The sequence below is a fragment of the Pinus tabuliformis genome, chromosome 7 (assembly GCF_031772625.1).
Source record: "Pinus tabuliformis cultivar Carrire ecotype Pingquan chromosome 7, CPIR1, whole genome shotgun sequence".
NCBI lineage: Eukaryota > Viridiplantae > Streptophyta > Pinopsida > Pinales > Pinaceae > Pinus > Pinus tabuliformis.
Genome location: NC_142293.1, coordinates 740,825,857 through 740,850,482, shown reverse-complemented (window position 1 = coordinate 740,850,482; position 24,626 = coordinate 740,825,857). Strand labels below are relative to the sequence as shown.

Genomic DNA, 24,626 nt, shown 5'->3' with positions numbered 1-24,626 from the left:
TGGTTTTCCCACATTGGTTTTTTTTGGGGACATTTGTCCAAAAATAAGTGTCAATTCTTATGTGTGTGTGTTGGCATTTCTTAGTTCCTATTTTTACTTCTGCAGTATTTTTATTTGTGAAGAATTGCAGTGTGATTCATTCGATATTTTGTTGTAACAAAATAAACTGCATAATTTATCAGTTAGAAGAATTAATTCTAGTAGCTACATTTGAAGGAATTTTCACAAAAGCATGTGTTTTGATATCTACGTGGGACGATCAATTATGGAATGAGATATGCCTCTAGTGATGATTTGAGACTGCATGGATATACAGATGCAGATTAGGCTAGGAGTGTTACCGATAGGAAGAGCACATCAGGGTGTTGTTTTAGGTTGGGATCTCCCTTGATTTCTTGGATGAGCAGGAAGCAAAAATCTGTGGCTCTTAGTACAACCGAGGCAAAGTATATTGTAACTAGTATGGCTAGCTGTGAGATAGTGTTGTTGCAGAACCTCTTTGCAGAGTTGTTTGATCATGTGCTAGATATGACCATGATATACAAGTGACAATCAAAGGGGGATCAAACTTTTAGAGAATCCAGTATTGCATGACAGGTTGAAGCACATCGAGATCAAGTACCACTATATCAGAGATATGGTACAGAGAGTAGTGAGGCTCCAACACATGTCAATAGATGAGTAGGGTGCAAACATTCTCACTTAGCCTTTGTCAAAAGCGAAGTTCTTATTTTTTAGAGTGTAGCTTGGAGTGCAGGAGAATGTATCCCTCCTTGGGAAGGAACACTGCTAATCGAGAACATTGAGCATATGCTCTTCCCCCAATGTTTCGACTAGCCATGAACTTGTGGGGGTTGGGAGGGTGAGCAGCGAGGCTCCTAGGTGTGAGGGTACTCCTTGAATCCATGGACTTGGCTGAGTACATAACCCAATATGCATCCTACCCCCAAGTCACCTTCGTGTCATTATATACCAAAGACCATATTGAGATGGGTAAGCTTGTCGAGATTGCCACCCATCTGGCCAGTGGGTGATGAGACTTAGGTGTGTGTGATTTTTACCAAGGTCGGACGTGACTGCCATAGACTTGGTTGTGGTAAATTGATCTCCCCTAAGTATTGGATGCAGGCCTTCTACCACTTGATGATTGAGGATCAAGTTGGGTGAGGACCAGTCAATGGACATAGGGCGTGTGATATTTACCATGGACTTGGTTGTGGTAAATCGATCTCCCCTATTGTCGTGTGGATCATACTTCTTCTTCTATGGATCGAGTCATCATTGTTCAACCGAGATGAGATGAGATGGGATGAACTTCGTTTATGTTGAGACATGTACATCCAAGATTATAATTATGGTGCAGCTAGAAATTCCTCCCTAGTTGAGAGGGAGTGTTGAAAATGGTAGCTCCTGTAAGAATTTCATCATCAAAATGATGGAGAAAATTCATATTTGTGGGTTTGTCTAAGTCGGCCCTAAGACCATCAAGTTGGCCCCACAAGTGGAAAAGACCCCTCCTAAGACACATCAATAAACCATCGTTGGAGGTCATTTGGAGCATCACATCACACATGAATTCGATTTGAAATTGTAGGAATCTTCTCACACGTGCGAAGGAGCAAGAAGCCTTTTCTTATCTGCGTTGACCAACATTTTCTCTGCCTTTTGACTTTCGTTGACCTGGGCTGTTTGACTTTTGTTGATCGAGAATTTTTGCTACTGTTTGGACTGAGATTTTCACTGCTTGGAGGCCAAACCTTTGATTGGAATATTCTCTGCACTGATTGAATTTTTGTTTTGTTTTTTGAGGTTGACCGCAGGCTTTGATTGAGCTTTGATCGTAGGGTTTGACTGTGGCATTGAACCAAAAGTTGCAGGATACTTTGACTCTGTTGATCGAGTTCATACTGAAGAAAGGTCAAATATTCTGCTGCATTGAATGAAGTTTTTTGGGCATTGACCGCATGGTTAACTATTGACTTTGATAAAAAATTGCAGGGTCTGTTGATTGTGTTTGACCGAGCTGCCACAAGGTGAATTTCGGCCCTTTGTTGCAAATTGTGATCATTGACCAAATTTGACTCTTTCTCATTAGATTGGTTTTGACGTGGTTGACTTGTAAAGTCAAAGGCTTGACTTTAACTGGTTTGTGGATGTACTATTAGACTATGTATCTCAAGCTGAATGTTGATTGACTAAGAAGAAGAATAATTGATTTGGGTTTCCCCCTTGTGGGGTTTTGCCATGTCTTTGACCAAAAATCTCTGTGTCTCATTGTGCTCGGCAGTTTTCTATTGTGCATTATTGTTTACTGTTCTATCTATAATTGCTTAACTATTATTGGGGTGAATGAAATTGTTTTAAGTAATTATTGCAACATAGAACATGTGAAAAATTAACAAACCCCTACAGCAAAAAATGCCTAGAAAATATGCAAACCAGGGGAGAGAGAGAGGCCTTCCACATGCATGAGCTTGAGAGAGAGAGAAAGATATGTATTTCATCCTTCTTTCTGTCCTCCTTGCCCTTCGCTTGCTTGCATAGAAGAAACTTGCTTGAGAGAGATGCGAATTGCTGCCTTGAGGAGATCAAACTATATTTATATAGTGATTGGTGTTGAGAAATCTAGGGGCAGTTAGATTAGGTGATTTCTCTTTGATAACTGCTTGTGATGTATTTTTACTAAACTTGATTACCTTCTTCTTTCACTTGATTATTATTAGTGTTCTTATCACTTAACAACTACCAAACAACGAAGATCTATGAGACAAGAGGACACAAAATGTACACTATAAGCTAGGGCCAAAACCTCTCTTCTTGAGAGGAAAACCCACAATAATTCTTCTCTTCTTATAGAACTTCAAATGACGAATTCCAAGAACTATGACCCTTGACAAAGACCCCTCCAAGTCCAAGTCAAACTTCTCCTTGAAGAACTTTCTTCTTGCTAAGTCAACTCAAGTCAAACTTGCCTTGTAACAACTTCAACTTCTCCTTAGACCTAGATTTTGGACCTGCAACTTATCACTGTAATTTCAGCGTGCAATTTTTGGCCTCTAACACTTATTGCAACTTCGCATGTGTGGGTAGTTCAGGTAGAATTTAGATGCTTCTTTCCTTCGCTTTGTTAGGATTTCATTCCTTGTAGACTCAGTTTGCAAGATGATCCTTTGGATGCTAGATTTTGGCTCCTTTTCAGGTCTGCAATTCTTCACTTCAGAAACCCTAGTTGCAGTAGAATGATGCCCTAGTTTAGTTGCACGTGTGAGAGACTTCAGTCCTAAAAGCAATCCTCTTAACCCTTCGCTCCTCCTTATTTTCTCCTTCTCCTTCGCTAATTCTTTTTATGCTTCTTGTGCTTCAATGAATGTCTTTCTTGCTTGAAGTGTGTCTCCACAAATGAAGTCGAGGTTCCTTACATATAGGCTTCTTTTCATGGTCAAATAGCCGTTATGAGGCCGACTTGTCATCTCATGAAGGCCGACTTGTTGCTTCTCGTTGACAAGGTCTTGGAGGGTCTTTATGACACTTTTGACTTTACAATAATTTTATTTGACTTGATACAATAAGCCCAAGAGGGTCTTCCATACATGGCAGTGACTCAATTGACTTGTTAACTCAATGACAAGCCCTAGAAGTAATCAATGGGTGCTTGACCTATAAATAAAATAACCTTGAGCATGAAACCCGTGCATCAAGAATGACAATAATAAATTTATTTTCTCTTCAATATCAAATACATAAAATCATGATTGCATTTGTCATTATGAAAACCGAACCTAGTTACATATTTCAACAATCGGCTGGGTCGAATGGGTGTGACTCTACCTGAGCCTACTTGACTTGGAGGGAGGTTGACTTGACAAATTTGGAGCCAAAAATTTCAATTTCAATTTCAAAAATTCAAATTTTCTTTTTTTAAAAGTCCAAAAGAACACGACTTAAAAATATAATTTTTCTTTTGACTATAGCATGAAGAACACACTTTACAATAATTAATATGAATACATCAAGGGCCAAAATATACATTATGAAGACCAACCATAGTTACAAAATTCAACAAAGAACTCCCTAAACTTCATAGTGAACTTATTTACTTGAGTATCTTCAGATGCTACTACCTGTTGTGACTTACCATTACCCTTCTTGTTTGGACACTGTGAAGCATAATGCCTAGTGTTGTGGCACATAAATCATTTCACTTTGCGTAGGTCATCCTCCTTTCGAGCTTGCGAATTAGCCTCATCATCCATATTCTTCTTGACCTTCTCTTTGCCCTTTCTTTCCTGGCTGGAAAGGACAAGGTTCTCATCATCACTCTTCTATGGACCTTTTAGAGATTCCCAAATTTCCTCTTAGACAAAATAGCCTCTCCCAATCACGAAGATGCTCTCATGCAACAATGCCCTTGATGAAAGGAGCCCATGGCTTGGTGAAGCCATTTAGTGCTGTCCTTACCATCTATCATGGTCTCCCCAACTACTGCAAACTTGTTAATTTCTTTAAACCCAGTTACGAATTTAGTATCTCAACAAATAATCTTAGATCTGAAATAAACAAAACTTTCTAATTTGATTTGTGACAATAAATATTCTCGGTTTTTTAACCAAATAAATAGCAGAAGCAAAAATACTCTAAACCAATCACTTGTAATAGAGAATAACACAGATATGCCCTGGAAACCCTAGTTTGGGGAAAACTATCAAATGTTGGGCTTCTTATTCAGCGTCAAGAGAAATACTTTATTACAACAGTTACACAAGAATTTGTTTTGGCAAATACCTAGCAAAAGATCTCAGCCCTTAACCTTGAGCCATTTATAAATTTAACCATTTAATGAAAAGCACGCCCTATATTTTATGCTCGACACATACCAAAGAATGGCAGAATAGCCCCTCTAATGTTCTAGAGTGAAAGAAATTGAACACAACCACTTTTTCTTTAAATATTTGCACTATAAATGTCAAGACTCAATGTTTTGTAGCAAAATACTTTGTATAACAAAAAAATGTTGAATATATATTATTTTTTGATGTTTAGGGGCATAAAAGAAACGTTTCTTACAACAAGACAAAACAAATGATCATTTTTAACCCATAAAGGATGACACAAACCATGTTCTCTTAAAAAATTGAAAAAATTGCCATTATTTTGGCCAAATGTATTGGTGAAGTAGTCTTTTCGTTTTGCTGAATTCTTTCAATACTAATTTAGATTGTGCAACTTTAAAAGATATTTTTCATTCCAACTTTAATACAGGTTTCCACTATCTGTATTATTCTCCATTATGAGGCTCTAATTTCATTCACAGCTTGGGTTATACTTACCAAAGGATGCCTCTTCGGTTATTCCTCGTCCACAAAGGGATGCATTATTTGTTCTAATAGCAACTTTATATCAATCTGGATACATATAAAACTGTTTCTTGTTTTGAGTCAATATACTTTGATTGCATCATGCCATCTTAATAGATCTCTAAGCTAATTGTGGGAATAGTAGAGTTCTCATTGAATTTTACTAAGTTGGACAAGACCTTTGCTAGAAAGCATCTTTTTGTGAGGATGAATAACTTTAGAATAGAGGCCAATCATAATTACTTGCAGCGCAACTTGAAATGCTATTAAGGGTATATCCAATTTGTTTGGGTTATGTCCCACTTTTTCATATTTTTTTGATCCTGCATCTTTGGTTTTGTGCCACTTAGCTTTGTAATCAAGCATGCATCATTTAAGATCTTTGTTTGCATTGCGTGAGAAATGTTTCATGGTTCTTAACTAGTCTTATATATTCCTTGTTTGTATTGTAGGTTCAGGGGATGGAAGCCTCCGTGCATGGAATATCAATAGTGGAAATGAGGTGCAGTGTTGTAACTTATATGATGTTTTTCATTGAAATACACTCATTTATGGGATATAAAATATTCTATGATGATAATTGCGAGCTTGTCTTTTGAATTGTAGGTAGCATGTTGGACAAATCATGCAGGGATTCCAACTGTTGTCAAGTGGGCTCCTCGTCGTGTGATGTTTGCAAGTGCATCCTCAGTGTTGGCACTTTGGATCCCTGGCCCATCTAAGATTACCTCTTCCAATGCAACCAATAACGACGCTACACCGAAAGAATAGAAACATTCTACTCTAATTGTGTTTTCTCCTATAGTTGAATGTGAATAATTTGTAAGGATGCATGTCCATATTTTCTTGTTTGAAATAACATTTTGTACATAATGCCATATATTATGGAGGTAAGTGGGACCTTGACGAAAAAAATGGGGAGAAATTGATCTTTATGGGGAAAACATTTGTTATCACAAGCATGTATTCACTTCACAGTATCATAAACCCAAAGCGTTAATGTCTGGTATGGGAAGAAGACATATTTTGTTATAACAAGAGGTGGCTTTTGCAGATGGTTAGGCTAGTTTTAATCGATTTTTTTAACTTGAAAATAATAAAGAGATTTCATTTACACGATTTATACATGTTTGATAATCTTAATCCCTCATTTTCATTTGTATGGAATTAAGGCTTATTGACATTCGTGCAAAAATTTATTGTAATTGTGATAATATTAGATTCCTTGTATACTTTATTTTGAACAGGAAAATTGGTTTCTTGGAAACTTTCGAGGCAAATGGAAGACATATATTATTAATAAACATCATTTGACATTTGGAATTTTAATTGATTAAGTAGAGACAAAAAGTGTGAATCCGACTTATTGGGCTTTTGGACCAAATTGGTGGTTAATTGGGTGAGGCTTTCTTTTTAACAATTGGAGACCTGAGCCTCATTTGTGACATTGTACAAGTTTTGGGTGTATTGAGCTTCTTACTGGAGAGTTATTTGTCCCATTAGGGGTTTCGATTATAATTTGTGCGATCATTGTGATGGTGTATGTATTGGACTACTTATTTCTCTTTACTAAGTTAGTGATGCTTGTCTTTATAGTTAAGTTATGGTACCTTCATGCTTGATGACGAACTAGTTCAATATGATTGAGGTCTTGTGAATTTATGTTTGTATTTATGAATGAAATGTTAGGTGTGAAAACATTTTGGGTGACAATGGAATCATCTTATGTTTGGGAGAGCCTTATGGATCTTGTTTGAATGGTAACTTCCTATTGTCATTTTTTTGATGTAATTTACATTTAAGGGTTTTGGAGGCAGTAAAAGTAAATAAGAAGAATTTCGTTCATAGCCTTTTTTTGCATATGCAAACTTTTAGAGATGTTTTGGAAGGTGATTTACTATTGTATGAAGGAATTATAATGCAAATTTCAATAATTGGAAGTGTGTGTGTTTTTTTGGTTATTGTTGGATTGAGGTATTTCATAGAATCATAAGAACTTTCTTATTCGATTGAATTTTTGAGTGCATATTTTAGTAGATTGTTCATTGTGGAAAATTAGAGTTGGTACTTGTTTCACAAATTTTTTTGTATCACCAATTTCTATAGAAACATTGTGGTCGATGTTTGGTCAAATGTGTTAACATAGTTAAATATTTGATGAGAATCCTTCATAATTCTCATTTTTAGAGGTTAAATTTAGTAAAAGATACTTGTGGAAATATCATGGTCAATCGCTGGTCAAATATATTAGCATAGAGATTTATTGGACAAGAACTTGTTGTGGTGAAATCACTACACCCCCATTTTTAACTTATTATTTCATAATAATAATGGAGACTTTTTTCTTAAATTTTGGCTAAATCACTTTTTAATATTTTTCTTTTGGTGAAGTGTTTGACAATTTGGCGAGATTTTTAATTTCTTCAGATTTTTCTTTTGATTGCTTTGTTGCGTTCGACTTTTCACTGGCATTCCATCGGTTCTCATTTCATTCATTTGGATGCATGATTCACAAATGGTGTTTATCCAAAATTTGGTGATTTTTACCGCTTAAGCTATAAAATATATACTATTTTAATTTTTATAAATTGCAAATATTGATTTTTAATTAATTTTTATATTATTGCTAACTGTTCTACAAACCACCACAACTAGATTGTAAAATAATTAAAAAAAATTTGATCTTGAAAGTCTATTTCAAATTCCAATTCTAATTTCCTACGAAATCTGAAATCCCAATGTGTATTAACGAAATAATTGTAGTTTTCATAAAATCAGGACTTATTAAAATAGATATAGTTCCTTTTATTTTACTTAAAATTCAAAAGTGATCGTAGTTTAAAAAGTGAGAAACCCACTCAACCTAAACCTCTTCTCTTCTCTTTTCTTTCCTCACCTCACCTCACCTCACCTCACCTCACCACCCTCTTCTCATTCTTTTCTTTTCTTACCTCACCTCACCTCACCTCACCTCACCTCACCACACCACACCACCCTCTTCTCATTTTGGGACCTCAACACTCCATAGTGTAACTTCTTTTTTAAAAAGCCTCTGAAATCCTTCTTCCCGAAATCCCATCTCTCTATAACTCTTAAGATTCATATCCTCTTCCCATTTCGAAACCCTCCTATCTCGTAATTCTTTTCTGAATCCTCTTCTCGAAATGACCGCCTTCGAAACCCTTATCTCTCCTCCCTCCTTGACACATTGGACTTACCTCATTTCGTAACTTGTTTTAAAAAATCCTCCCGAAATACCCCTGTCCTCCTTCCCATTTCGGGACCTTGGAGCTCCGTCTTTATTTCTCCTTCCGAAATAATTTTTCCATGAAACTCCCATTACATGCTCCTTATGCCTCCCACTTAACATATATTAAAAGTCCTCCCTCTCATGAAAATTTCGGGACTCTTAAGTGAGTTCCCAAAAAGCCGCTTCTTCATTGTTTTTTATATTTTATTAATATTTAGTTTTTAAATATAATTTTTAATATAATATTTAATTAATAATTTGGTTTCTATTTAATTTGTAATTAATTTAATTAGTTAAATTAATAATTTGTAATAATGATTAATTTAATAATTGTAATTAATTAATTTTTAATTAGAATTAGAAATCTTAATTAAAATTTCGTAATTTTGAAAGTTTAGGCATGCATTTTTCCATTGATGATTTTAACACTCTATTTTTGGAGAGGCATATCTCAAGTTTTACTTGGTCAATGATTAATTTAACAGATTCAATCATTTAATGACCTAGAAATTCAGCGAAGACAAAGTGACGAATTTGTAACAACAATTAATTTCTCAAAATTTTGATTTGGGCAAATTTCATTGGGTTGGGAAAATTGTTGTTACTAATTCATTCTCTAGTATTGATTCAAAAACTAATTAGATCCATTAGAAGCAATTGCATCTTGGAATTTGTTTGGATTTCATTTATTAGGAAAGTTGTTTTTCTCTAGATTTTCCAATTTTGATTTTAGTGTGCAATTTATTTTTGGTTTTGATTGGTCTGTAGCAGGAGATCAGTTGGAGAAGTTCATATTTGAGACATTTTGGAGCAATGAAAAAAGACCAACAAAGAGAAAAATTGGGGAATTTGCAGCTCTAATTCAGGGATTCGGAAACTAGTCAACAATTCTCTATTTTGGAGATTTCTTGTAATTATTAAATAGCAGTTTAGAGAATGAACAACGAGTTCCTATTCTTTGCAATTAGACGCTCTGAAAGCATTATTGTAATAGGAGATTATAGCTGTAGGTGAGGGGAAAACTTCAGCTCTAAGGGTTGGGGAAAACTCTGTGATTTTTCTGGCTGTGCATTTGCACTATTGTAATGCACTGTGACTTGAATTCTGAAAAGACAAAGTATTTTTAGTTTTGAAAGAGAAGGTTGTTTTGCACTAATGTTGGCAATTTCTCCAAGGCACTGAAGCTGCTCAAGGATTGCAAATTCTTGTGATGAGATTTTGGTATGCTTTTAATTAATTTTCATTTCATGTGCACTATTGTCATGTAAATTAATCATTTTTTTATCAAAATTTCTACAATTGATTTTAATTTATGTTCTAAATAGTGTACTGCATTCTGATATTGAGTACTACTGTCATATCAATTGTTTTATGCTATTGAAGTTTTGTAAGTGCTAGAACATAATTAGAATTAGTTGAAATATGAATGTATTAAGCAGTAACTATTTATTGTTTAAATACATTCCCATTTTGTTTTATCTTTCATTAATTTAATGAACTACTTTAATTAGTGAAAATTATATAGTGGATTAAATCATATAAACAATCCTTTTCCCTTGGTTAGTTAGTCCATTTGTTCTCGAATTGAGAGAAGGTTATTTTTTCCCAATTCGAGATAGGATTACTTTTCATTTACATAATATAGTAGATCTGCATTTAGAAGTCCCCTCATATAGGCGCAGAACTTAGTTGCGGTTTCACTAAGTCGTAGAGTCAGCTTAAGGATCACTTTCTTGCAAGAGCTCTGTAAGAGGGCATATCTGATTTTCTCTTTCTATTGGCAAGTAATTGACATATTATAAGCCAATAGAGAGAGAGAGAGGGTAACTGGACCCAATTGAACTAGTTGGAACTACTACATTAAACGAATAAGAGCTTAGTTGGGACTCTGGTTGAGTGGTCTCCCTTACATGTTGATAAGGTCACTATTGACCATCAACAGAGCCCTCCATAGTGTTGGATAATGTAACTAGTTTCAGTTTTCATAATTGTCCACTCATGTAATGATACAATGATGTAAAAATCAAAAGAAAAATTATTTATGTAAAGCATGAGTTTCATGCTTAAGTCAATTGTCATTAGGTCAAGCATCCATTGAATGCTCCTAGGGTTTACATGAGTCAAAATTTCATTTTCATATTGTAAAAGTCCCATTCAAATATTTGTATTAAAAGAAGAAAACATATTTTGTATTTTCGAAATGTCTAGAAGGCTCCTAGGACCAAGTTGGCCAGTGTATGTGAAGTCGGCCTAAAGAGGGCTAATGGAACCTCTTAGAAGGCTATAAAAGGAAGGAACTTCGACTTATTAGGATATACAACAAGCATATTATATTTTGTCTTTGGTTTGCAATTGGGAAAGAAGAGCGAAGGTCATAAAGGGCTAGATCAAGCCTAGCGAAGGAGATATCCCCCAAAAAATTTGGAAGTCTGAAATATGCCTTCTACTATTCACATGTGCAAAAACCCTAGGGTTTCTAAGGTTACCTTAGGTCTGAAATTGCAGAAGGATTGCTAACTGTATCAATAAGAATGAAAGGCTAGTAGAGTTATCATCTTGAAGAAGTTTTGCTTCACTGCCCTTGGATATTTTGTCTTGCATTGAAGAAGGTTGGATGGATGGCTTGGTCCTTGGTGGTAGCCGTGGTCTTGGTCTTGGGTGTTGGAAGTCTCCTTTGAATTGATTCTATAAGAAGATAAGTTGTTTTTGGGTTTTCCCCTAGGAGGGGTTTTGCCCTGGCTTGGAGCCTATATCTTGTGTTCATCTCTATTTTGTTGTGATATTTATTGTTTTGGCAATTGTCTTGATGATAGAAACATATTGATCAAGCAAAAGATGAAATCTAAATATCACAAGTAATTGTCAAGTTAAGAGAAAATCATTTTAATGTTGTTGTCCTAATGGATTTTCCAACATGGTATCAGAACTAAAGTCAAGATTACTAGCAACTTGACAATCATTGACTGCTCCAAGGTTTTCTTATTTATGAAGAAATCATAGTGAAGAAAAAGGGATTGTTTGGATTAGTATTAAAGGCCAAGACAACTAGATCAAAATTCAAGTTAGAAAAGATATTTTATGGAATACTTTTGTGCAAACTACAATAAGACCAGATCTATGAAATAAGGTCATAGTCCTAGGCTTGAGATCTGAGGTTTTTGAGGTATCTAGAAGGGTCAAACAAGCACACTTTAGGCAAACGCATCATCTTTTAGAAGTTCTGAGGTGCACAAAAAGAGAGCCATTCGAGGTTGAGGGTCTTGTGCACATGTACAAGAAAGAACGAGACATATAATTATAAGTTTATGGTCTAGTAGCATCCATTTAACCCATCAAAGAAGTCTCCTTGAAGAAAAAGAGACCATAATTTTTTAAGGTATTTAGGCTTATTTGTGAGGTATTTTTAGTGGTTATCAAATCCCTAACCAGAGAGCCTAAGTCATCATATAACATTCATAAATACTGAGACCTGTATGAGAGGAATCCAAGGCTAGAAGTAGCCCTACAGTCCAACAAAATATGGCATCTTGAAGAGGACACAAGTACACATCTTTTGGAGAAGTGTTAGACCTATTTTAAAAGATCATTTTTGTGCTTACTAGAAACCCTAGTTTGAGGGTCGAGATTATAGTGAAAACTTTAAGAGGCCCAAGATCTAAAAGTGTGAAATAGGTGCTAGACCTATTGTTTAAGACAAAGATTAAAGAAAAATATTTTTGTCTTATTCAAGGAATTTTGAAGCTAGTAGAAGTATATAAGCCAAACTTGAAGGACTATAACAGTAACTAATTCGAAGTCAAGTAAAAACAAAAGTTAAGTATTTTGGAAGCTTCTCTTGAAGACAGTTCTGAAGGAAGAAATTTTGAGGTCAAAATGGGTCTCAAAACAAAATTGTATAACAAAAATCAACTTTATAAGAACCAATAGGATTCAATATGATGATTTCAACCATGGGCGATGATTCACTTCTTTTGGATAAAAAATAAACATAAAATAAAATAAAATAAAATAAACTCATATTTTCAACTTATCTCCGTATAATTTTACTCAAATTTAGAGCGAGAACATTCATTGGATGCGTAATTTAATTTTTCATTCAAGGAGTACCGATGTTGCATACTTTCGATGGACTCTACAACACGAAAAATGTGAAATACATGGAAAAACGTGATTGCATCACATTTTTATATGTATTTCACATTTTTCGTGTAGTTGGGTTCATCGAAAGTATGCAACATGGGTATTTCTTGGATGCCAAATTAAATTATGCATCCAACGCATGCTTCCACTCAAAGTTTGAGTAAAATCATAGGGAGATAAGTTGAAAATACGAGTTGAAATATATATATATATATATATTTATTTATTTTTTTTTATTTTTTTTTGCCCTCCAAAACTTTATGAGGTAATCTAACATTATTTTATTATTTCTGCTATTATTTTATTATATTTCTTAGGAGGCCCATTTTAGGCCTGAAAACTTCTCTAATGTATCTAATAGTGTAAGGAAGTTTTATTTAATGTCATTAGAACATTTTCCTCCTACACTTTAACAAACACTCTCTCTAACTTTGTCATTGATTGTTTTTTAGCATGATTCATAGTGTCTGTAAACCTTTCCATAAACCCACAAGAGCTAATTCCCATCATTGAAATTTCCTAAATGCTTTGATATCGAACATATAAGGATGTCAAGCCATTAGAATATTGACAATCCTTACACTTAGATGTCAAATGATACTCACTTATTAACAACTAATGTCACCTTTATTGAATTTCAATGGATTGGGATATCATAACTTATCCCCTCTAACATAACACTTTATAAAATGATGCAATATAAGTTTATCCCTATAGATGGACGATTTCTTGTCCTAGTAGACAAAAACATTGCCATCAGTTGAAGTGTATCCCCTAAGATATAATGATATTAGATGTCGATATTATCGAGTATTAGGTGTTGAAAAATGTGCAACTGTTATGAAACCAGCTCAAGAAAAGATAGATCAACGCCTTAGAATTCAGCCTCTTCGAGGGGGCAACCTCCTTTACATTACATAAATGAACAATTCTTGGATGATTCAAATGACAAAACCTCCTTTCTATATATAGGAGTTTAAGGAGTCACAATATAACCCAGCCTACCTAACAATAATAATATAAAGCCACAAAAATAACAATAGAGGGATTCTATGGGGCACAGTAATAACAATATGGGGAAAATAGGGGCACAACAATATTAATAAGGGATGCAACTACAATAGTAATGGGGTAATCACCAGTATTATAAGGACCCAACATGCACCTCTCCTTCAAAAAAGTGTTGTCCTCAACGCTTGAGTAGTTCTGGATGCTTCTGCATAAAATTCTCATCCTCCCATGTGGAATCTTCAGCAGATAAGTTCTTCCACTTGATAAGATACTCCGAAATTGATCGATTTCGTAGCTGTCGAGTTCTTGTTTCTGTGACTGCTTCCGGTTCCAATATAATTTTTCCTTCCTCGTCAAGTTCTGGCAATATTGTTTGAATTGGGAGTTTGTCGCCTATAACCTTCTTTAAACATGAAACATGGAAAACTGGGTGCAATTGAGACGCTGCAGGAAGCTCCAATTTGTATGCCATAGTACCAATCTTTTGCAACACCTTGTACAGACCATAATACTTTGGTGATAATTTATTATCCTTCTTAGCTTGCTTGAGGGACATTTGCTTATATGGTTGTAGCCGTAGGAATACCCAATCACCTACATCAAAACTTGTTTCGCTGCGATGTTGATCTGCCTGTTGTTTCATTCTATTCTGTGCCAACACGAGGTTATCCTTTAAGAGTTGGAGGACTTGTTGTTGATGTTCGATGTGATGTTCCACTGCTTGAACCTTAGAATTTTCTCTTAAATATGATGTGATGGATGGTGGCTGATATCCATAAAGTGCCATAAATGGGGTCATTTTTGTTGCTGTATGGAAGGAAGTGTTATACCACCATTCAGCCAGAGGCAACCATTTGACCCATTGTGTCTGTTTATCAGATACAAAGCAACGAAGATATCCTTCCAAACATTTGTTTACTATCTTAGTTTGCCCATCAGATTGAGGATGATAAGATGAGCTATGAGCTAACTGAGTCCCAAGACAAGAAAATAATTATGTCCAAAAATTTCCAGTGAAAATGGGATCTCTGTCACTTACAATAATCTTTGGGTTTCCATGTAGCTTTTGAATTGTTTCCATGAATGCAGTAGAAACTGTACTGGCTTTAAATGGATGTGATAATGCACAAAAGTGTGCATACTTGGTAAGTCTGTCAACTACCACCATGATGACACTCTTTCCCTCAGACTTGGGTAAACCTGTGATAAAATCCATTGAAACCTCCTCCCAACTATGGCTTGGAATGGATAAAGGTTGTAATAGACCCGATGTCTTAATTGTTTCAACTTTATTTTGTTGGAAAACCAAACATTCCGCCACAAATTTTTGAATATCCGATTTAAGGCCATCCCAAAAAATTCCTTCTTAACCCTGTGGTAAGTTTTTAAAAATCCTGAGTGCCCTCCTAAGGGAGAAGTGTGCAATTCCATAAGAATATTTTGCTTTAGTTGGGAATTCTTACAGAGGTATAAGCGATCTTTCTACCATAGAGAATCATTTTGCCAGCTAAATGTATCAGACATACTGGAATCTTATTGTAACTTTCGAATAAGTGCCCACACTTCTTCGTCATTCTTCCATTCCTCCCTTGCTTCATTTATCCAATCTGGTTGGATAATAGAAATGGCGCACAACAATGCTTCCACATCCTCATCCTTTCTTGAGAGTGCATATGCCACCACATTTTGCTTCCCTTTTTTGTAGATGATTTCAAAGTCATAACCCAACATTTTTGTGACCCACTTTTGTTGCTCTTCAGATGATAATCTTTGTTCTAAAAAGTATTTAAGGCTATCATGATCCGTTTTTACCTTGAAGTGTCTTCCCATTAGGTAGGGTCGCCATTTCTTAAGTGCATGGAGTATTGCCAACATTTCATTCTCATAAATAGCTTTGTGTAAAAACTTTCCCTTGATTGGACGACTTTCAAAAGCAATGGGTCTTTCATCTTGCATTAAAACAGCACCAAGTCCATTTCCTGAAGCATCACATTCCACAATAAAGGTTTTTGTGAAGTCCGGTGTAGCTAAGACTGGTGCTTGGCACATTGCCTCTTTAAGATGTTCGAAGGCCTTTGTTGCTTCTGGAATCCATGAAAATGCATCTTTCTTCAATAATGTTGTTAGAGGTGCTGCTATTCTCCCATAATTCTTAACAAACTTGCAATAATACCCTGTCAACCCAAGAAATCCTCGCAGATGCTTTATGGATGTGGGGATTTTCCATTCCTTAATGGATTTAATTTCGCTAGGGTCTACCTTAACTCCTTCATGAGATACAATATGACTCAGATATTCCACCTCTTGTACTCCAAAGAAACATTTGGATCTTTTTGCATATAATTTTTCTCCTCCAATAGTTGTAGCACCCTGTCAACAAGTTCAACATGATCCTTCCAAGACTTGCTATAGATTAGTATATCATGAAAAAATACTAACACAAATTTTCTAAGGAATGGTTTGAAAATGGAAGTCATCAAACCTTGAAATGTTGAAGGTGCATTGGTAAGGCCAAAAGGCATGACCAAAAATTCATAATGACCCTCATGAGTTCTAAACGCTGTTTTCAGAATGTCTTCAGTCTTCATTCTGATTTGATGATATCCTGAAGGAAGATCCAACTTGGTGAAGTAAATTGATCCATGCAATTCATCTAGTAATTCATCAATGACGGGAATGGGAAACTTATCTTTAATAGTGAGCTTGTTGAGCTCCCTATAATCCAAACACATGTGCCATGATCCATCCTTCTTGTGCACTAATACTACTGGAGCAGAGAAAGAACTTTGACTCGGTTGAATTATACCAGCCTCTAGCATTTCTACAACCATACGTTCAATTTCACTCTTTTGGGCATAGGGATATCTGTACGGCCTGATGTTTGGAGAAACACTTCTTGGAATCAAATGAATAGCATGATCATGATCACGAATAGGTGGGAGACCTTTGGGAGTCTCAAATACCTTGGAATGTTTGTTCAAGACTTTTTGGAGATGTGGAGAAATAGATGATTGCAATGTGGAAACATCTAGTGAACATAATTATGTAATTACACCTCTTTGTTCCTTTTTTAGAAGCTTTGTCATACTGTTAGAGCTGATTATCTTTCCCGGTTTCCCTGCAATACCCCTTAATTCAACTACCTTTCCTTCCACAGAAAATTTCATGAAAAGTTCTTGAAAATTAAAAGCTATTGTACCCAAGGATTGTAGCCATTGGACTCCTAGTACAACATCAACACCTCCCATAGGAATGGAAAGCATTGGGCTAGTCAATACATATTCTCCCATCGATAGCTTGATATTATGGCACTTTCCAGAGAAATTTATTGTTCCTCCATTTGAAACCATCACTTGACACTCTGGTGTTGGATATAAGAAGCAATTCAATTCTTTTGCTACCTTACAATGAATAAAATTGTGGGTACTTCCTAAATCAATCAACACTGTTACCTTTTTCTTCTTGATTTGTCCTTCTATCTTGATGGTTTGAGGAGTGGTAATTCCTACCAATGCATTACAAGATATGGTTAGATTCATTTCTTCTTTATCTAAGGTTTTCCTGGAGTATATCCTCTTCTTTTGACCTTTCTTGCTCCTTTTCTTCTTCCTCTTCGCAATCTATGTAGAATAATTTCTTCTCAGCACACTTATGACCTTTAGTGTATTTTCTATCACAACTGTAACAAAGCCCTTTTGCTCTTTTTTCTTCCAATTGTTGTGGTGTCAACCTTATAGGTTGTGGAAGACTAGGAGCAACAACACTTCCATCTTTATAGTTATGAGTGGTATGCTTCCTGGTTGCCATAATTTTGCTTTCCATTTTTCTTGCTAACCTGAATGCCTTCTCTAATGAATTAGGTTCCCAAAGGTGAACATCATGTTGGATATTATCCTTTAGAGTCCCTATGAACACATCAATCCTATGCTCCTCTAGAGTATTTTTTACTCTTATGTTCAATTTTTGGAACTCCTCAATGTGCTCCATTATTGAACCCTTTTGTTTGAGACTTATCAATTGGCTAAAAAAAGTGTTGCTTTTTGTATCCTCATAATGTGCTGTCAATTCTTCCGTAAAAATTGCACAAGTGATAATTTGTTTACGAGAGAAAAGCCATTGATACCATACAAACTGATTTCGTTCCAAATATAAAGTTGCAATACGTACCTTTTGTGTGTTTTGCACATTATTGAGATAAAAAAATTGCTCCATCCGTAATATCCATGTTGCAGGATCCTTGCCATCAAACTTCCTCATATCGATTTTTGGAATATGGTGGGTCTTCGATCCCACATTAGTCTAAGAAATCATGATTAACATTTCTTTTGTTTGCATCATGAGTTTCCTTTACTACCTTTTCACCATTAGTAAGTATTTCTTGTAGAAAATTTGTCAAATCTGTCTTCAAATCTGCCATGTCTCTCTTCAAATCTGTCTTCAAATCTATCTTCAAATCGTCCATCTTAGCTTCCACGCCCTTTATCTTAGATTCCACACCATTTATCTTAGCTTCTGTTAGCTTTTGTGAGAGTGACATTTGTTGCACTTGTTCTTGTAATTTTGATATATCATGTAGCATTTCTTCCTCTTTTTCATGAGTCATGCTAGAGATTTCAGGTTGCTTATTAGGTGTTTGCATTTTCTTTCATCGGTGCATCAATTATCGATAATAATTCTCTACTATGCCCTTTGAATTCTTTCAAAATAAATTTTCAAAACAAGCTTAAGCAAAAATTTAAAAAAATATACACACCTTTTTTCACTTTGTAGGAGATCGATATTGCCTCTGATGTATCTCTGTACTTTCTGATCATCCAGTTCTGAAATTGCGATCTGCAGTAGCCCTCTGTGTCCTCTTTCCAAGGCCACCAATTTGATCCAAATTGGATTCTCCAAGGAAGAGTTATGCGAAATCTCCTACAGTGACTTGATTATAGAATAGTTCAGTAGAGCGAACTTATACGACGTGCCACGAATCACTGTTTCGACCTTTGGCTCTGAAAAATATCTACAAGAAACTACAATCCGTCCTATTTTTGTAACTTCTTACTAAATTTCAATCCGATGCTCAGAGAGAAAGTTATGATGATTTTCCCAAGGTCACCTGTTTGGAATGTAATTCAGGAGTTTGCAAAAAGACCAACTTCCTCAGATCATATCTCCGCAAATATAGCACGAAAAGCTCTAAAATTCGGACGCGAGGTTCAACGCGATGTCTTCTCAAATGGGTTTTTTTTTTAGCGTCTGAAACATCACAGAAAAAAAAGTTATAGCAAAAATTCCACGATGACCTGTTTGGAGCAGCGAAACCCTAGAATCCAAAGCTCTAATACCAAATGTTATGAAACCAGCTCAAGAAAAGATAGAAAAGATAGATCAACGCCTTAGAATTCAGCCTCTTCGAGGGGGCAACCTCCTTTACATTACATAAATGAACAATTCTTAGATGATTCAAATGACGAAACCTCCTTTCTATATATAGGAGTCTAAGGAGTCACAATATAACCCAACCGACCTAACAATAATAATATAAAGCCACAAAAATAACAATATAGGGATTCTATGGGGCACAGTAATAACAATATGGGGATAATAGGGGCACAACAATATTAATAAGGGATGCAAATACAATAGTAATGGGGTAATCACTAGTATTATAAGGACCCAACATTAACTAGGTTCGGCCTTAATAAATATGAAAATGTACTTTTTGATTCTTGTAAAATGAAACAAAATTATTATTATTATTTTAAGCATGGGTTTCATGCTCATGGTCTTTTATTTTAGAGGTCAAAGCACCCAATGAGTGCTTCTAGGATTTGTCCTAGGTCAAGAAGTCAAAATAGTCATTGTCATAAGTTGAAGACCCCATCGGGCACATTGTAACTTGTAGAGGAAATTATTTTTTTCATTAAAACTGTCAACATACCCTTCAAGACCAAGTCAGGCTAACATCTAGGAAGTCAACCTATTTTGAGGAGCCATGACCAACTTTAGAAGCCTATATAAAGGAGGGAACTCGACCTCCTTGGAACACATTCATCACTCACTCATTCTAGTGAAGAAGGAAGACAAAGAAGGCAACAAAGAAGGAGAATGAAAAATAAGAAGTGTTTTTGGGCTAATTCTTTCTCACATGTGCAAATGAAGGCTAGGGTTTCAGCTGTTAGGCTTGGGTTTTGCTGCTGCAAGATCGAACTTGAAGAAAGAAGAGAAAGAAGGTCAACGAAGGTCACATTAGGTCATCCTTGAGCACTAGAAGAAGGAGAAATCCAAGCAAAGGTCTGAAGAAGCCTAAGGAGGCTAGAATAAGCTCACATGTGTGGCAACAACTGCCACTGGTAGGGCCAAAAATTTCATACCTATAGTAGAGGCCGAAATTCTGAAGTTGGGGGTCAAAGTTGTGCTGTTGGAAGAGATTTGACTGGGTTTGACTTGGACAAAGGAAGCACATCATCCAGAAAGGTTGGACTTGGTCATGGAGGGTATTGGTCTTAGTCTAGAGGTCCTGGAATTTTCTAATTGAAGAATTTATAAGAAGAGAAGAGATTTACGGGTTTTCCCCTCAAGTGGAGAGGTTTTGGCCCTAGCTTGCAACCTACATTCCATGTTCTTGTGTACTATTATTCTTCTTGTTTTGGTAGTTGTTTGATGATATAAAAAAATAATAATAAAAGAAGAAGATCATAAGTAAGCATTAAGAGATTTTTGAGGTATAAAATGGGCCTCCTAAGGAAATTATAAAGTAATAGTGGAAATAATAAAATAATATTAGATTACATCATCAAATTTTAGAGGGAAAAAAAGACAATTATTTTTTCAACTCGTATTTTCAACTTATCTCTGTATGGGTTTACTTAAATTTCGAATGGAAACACTCATTGGATGCATAATTTGGTTCCTCATCCAAGGGTTACCCATGTTGCATACTTTCGATGGACCCTGCTACATGAAAAATGAGAAATACATGAAAAACGTGATTGCAATCACGTTTTTCATATTTTTCTCATTTTTCGTGTAGCAGGGTCCATTGAAAGTATGAAACATGGGTACTTCTTGGATGAGGAATTAATTTTTTCATCCAACGAGTAATCCGCTCAAAATTTGAGTAAAAACTTAGGGAGATAGGTTGAAAATACGAGTTGAAAAAGTAGTTTTATTATTTTTTAATCTTTGTACCTTTTTACTCCAAAAATGGTGAATCATCCCCCATGGTTGACATCATCATCTTGAATCCTATTGGTTCTTATAAAATTTATTTTGGTTATACATTTTTCTTAGGAGGCCCATTTTAGACCTCAAAAATCCCCTAATGAAAAAGTAATATAACATCACAAACAATTATCAAGAAAAGAGAAATCATCCCAACTATTTCCCTATAGATTTCTCAACATGGTATTAGAGCTAAGGTTGGCTAAGGGCATAATGAAGATATCTACTACATTGAAGAAGTTTCGAAGAAGTGTTCAAAGGTGGCAAGTCAACCTAAGAAGGGAATCAAATAAGTATGGGATCTCTTATTTTTCTCTAAGAAGGAAGTGACCAAGAGATCTACAAAGGATGAAGGATTATTCTTAGTACTCATTGGCACATTTCAAGATGAGAATATTTGGGTGATCGACAATGGAGCATCAAGGCATATGACTAGTCAACATAAGCAATTGAAGACATTATCAAAGGGGAAGTCCTCTTACTCTGTAGAGCTTGGTGATAATAAAAGCTACCATGTAGGAGGAATTGGAACAACTTCGATTGAGCTGGAAAATGGGGGAAACATTCATCTCAACAATATGTTTCAAGTTTTCAGAAAAAAATACTTTCCATTTTGCTTAGAAGACAAGGGTGATCGAGTTGCATTCATTAATGAAAAGGTTGTAGTATGGGATAAAAACTCAAGCATAAAATATGCTAGAATGGTTGGAATTCGTGAAGGAAGACTCTATAGATTAATAATACCCCTCGCTCAAACTTTGGTTCACATTGAAGTTAGCCCATGTGAACTTTTGCATAGAGGATTTGGTCATCTCCACTACAAAATATTACCAACCCTAAATACCATAGTAAATGGAATCCCTGAACTAAAAGAAGATCATGAAGAAGTTTGCAAGGGATGTGCATTAGGTAAGAACACTAAGAGACCATTTGGAATCAGTGCTTCAAGGTCAAAATAAATCTTGGATCTTATCCATTCCGATGTCTGTGGTCATATGACTCCAAAGTCACTTGGAGGCCATCTATACTATGCCACATTCATAGATGACCATTCAAGGAAAAATTGGGTTTACTTAATGAAATCCAAGGATGAAGTCTTTACCAAATTTCAAGAATTCAATGCTGAAGTAGAGAACCTTACAGAAAGGAGAATCAAGATATTAAGATTTGATAATGGAGGAGAATATAGTTCGAAATAACTTATAGCCCTCTTTACGGAGTCTGAGATTAAGAGGGAGATGATAGTCCCATATAATATTGAGAAAAATGGAGTTGCAAAGCGAAATAATTGGTCCATTGAAGAAATTCTAAAAGCAATGCTACATGATCAAGATTTACTAAAATTCCTGTGGGGTGAAGCAACAAAGAGAACTGTATACATACAAAATCGAAGTCCCCACATGCCACCAGATAACTTGACTCCTAAAGAAGTGTTCTTTGGGAAGAAACCAAGAATAGATCATCTCCTAATTTTTGGTTGCCTTGTTTATATTCATATACTGAAGGACAAGAGAAAGAAGTTGGATCGGTCATGCATGAAGGGAACCTTCGTTGGCTAGAGTAATTCTTCTAAGGTCTATAGGATCTACATAAAATAAGGACACAAGATAGAAGTCAATCGAGATGTAATATTTGATGAAAGTATTACATTCAATAAGTCAAAGGATATCCCTATGGACTCTCATGATGAAGAAATTCCGATATTTGAAGAAGAAGTCACTAGGGAGGAAGAAGAATCAAACCATGAAGACGAAGGTCCCAATGAACCTATACAACCTATGTTAATCCACGAGACTAGAAAGAGACTTAACTGGTTAAAATATACTCTATTAGATGCAGAGGGACATGGAGCTGCTAAGGGCACGTTAAGGGAAAACAAGAAACCAAAATGGTATTCAGGGTATGTAGCATATATGACAAAGTTAATAGAAGTAGATCCATCCACTTTTAAAGAAGTTGTCAATCATAAATAATGGAAATATGCCATGAATGAAAAATATCAATCGATAATGAAGAATGGGGTATGGGAGATCATACCTAGGCCTGAAGACAAGTTTGTGGTGACTTCCACATAGCTTTATAAAATCAAACATGCAGCAGATGGCAAGTATAAGGCAATATTTGTGTCTACGGGCTTCTCTAAACAAGAAGGCATCGATTATGAAGAGACTTTTGCTCCAAAAACAAGGTATACAACTATTTGATCATTGGTCTCTTTGGCAACATCAATGAGCTAGAATATACATCAAATGGATGTTAAAACTGCATTCCTAAATGGCACAATTGATGAGGAATTCTATATAGAGAAACCTTTGGGATTTGAAATGAAAGATAAAGAAGCATATGTTTGCAGGTTGAAGAAAGCATTATATGGCCTTAAGTAGGCACCAAGGGCATGGTATGCAAGGATGGATGCATACCTTCAAATATTGGGCTTCACAAAAAGTTATGTTGATCCGAACATTTATTTCAAGGTTGTAAAGGATGAGCCTATAATCATTCTTCTGTATGTGGATGATATTCTCTTGATAGGTGTGGAAGGTTTAATTGATGAATGAAAGAAGTAGCTAGCAACAAAATTCTATATGAAGGATCCTGGTTTGATGCACTATTATTTGGGACTCGAAGTATGGTAGGGACCTAAATAGATCTATTTAGGTCAAGAAAAGTATGTGATCAAGATGTTAAAGAGGTTTGACATGATGGATTGCAAACCAATGAAAACCCCAATGATCACAAACTTGAGAAGACTAAGGAGTTCTAAATCTAAACTAGTGGATCCCACTAGGTATAGAAAATTGATTGGCTCACTAATGTACTTGGTGAATACCCAACCAAACATATGTTTTGCAGTGAATGTTCTCAGCCAGTTCCCAGTGGAGCCAAAGCATGATCACTGGATAATAGCCAAGCACATACTAAGGTATCTGCAATGAACATTCCACTACTACTTGAAATATGATAGGAGGAATGATGTCCACTTGATTATATATACCAATATGACTAGGGAGGTAGTGAGAAGGATGGAAGGAGCACTGGAGGAGGATGTTTTAGTTTGGGATCCTCCATGATCTCATGGATGAGAAGAAAGAAAGATGTGATTTCTTTACGTAGTGTTAAGGTTGAATATATTCCAGCTCGTGCAATAAGCAGAGAAGCCGTCTGGTTGAGGAAGTTGTTGTCTGACTTATTTAAAGGACCAATGGACCCTACATTTATACATTGTGATAACACGAGTTGTATACTATTGTATATGAAGACCCAATGTTTCATGGAAAGACAAAGCATTTCAACAAGTATCACTAAATTTAGAAGCTAGTACAAGATGGTGTGCTAAAGCTACAATATATATCCATTGATGAGAAAGTCATTGACATATTGAAAAAATATCTTCCTAATAAGAAGCTTGTGTATTTGAGAGACAAGCCTGGTTTGGTTGATATATCATCCCTGGTTGAGAGGGAGAGATAGGAACATCATTCTTGTCTTCACTTGGGAAGAAATAATGGAGGATTGGGTAAGCATATGGCATCCAATACTCTTAGAGGATGAGGTAGGGCATCCAATATAAGAGTAGTCAAGGACCGATATTCTTTGAGGACTAGCTATCCAAGATAAGAATAGTCCAAGGAAGGACATACTCTGTGAACACTCAGGTG

At 35.6% G+C, this 24,626-nt stretch overlaps 1 protein-coding gene across 2 annotated transcripts in view; it reads left to right on the top strand.

The window, feature by feature from the left end:
* The window catches only part of LOC149249662 (Transducin/WD40 repeat-like superfamily protein), a 282,247-nt gene extending 275,726 nt beyond the window's left edge, over positions 1–6,521 (top strand). For both annotated transcript variants that reach the window (XM_089456305.1, XM_089456306.1), the window contains 2 exons: positions 5,807–5,856; positions 5,961–6,521. In XM_089456305.1, coding sequence (XP_089312431.1) covers positions 5,807–5,856; positions 5,961–6,125 — 215 coding nt within the window. In that variant the 3' untranslated portion in view covers positions 6,126–6,521. The remainder of the gene's footprint in view (positions 1–5,806; positions 5,857–5,960) is intronic.
* Positions 6,522–24,626: the final 18,105 nt, after the last annotated feature.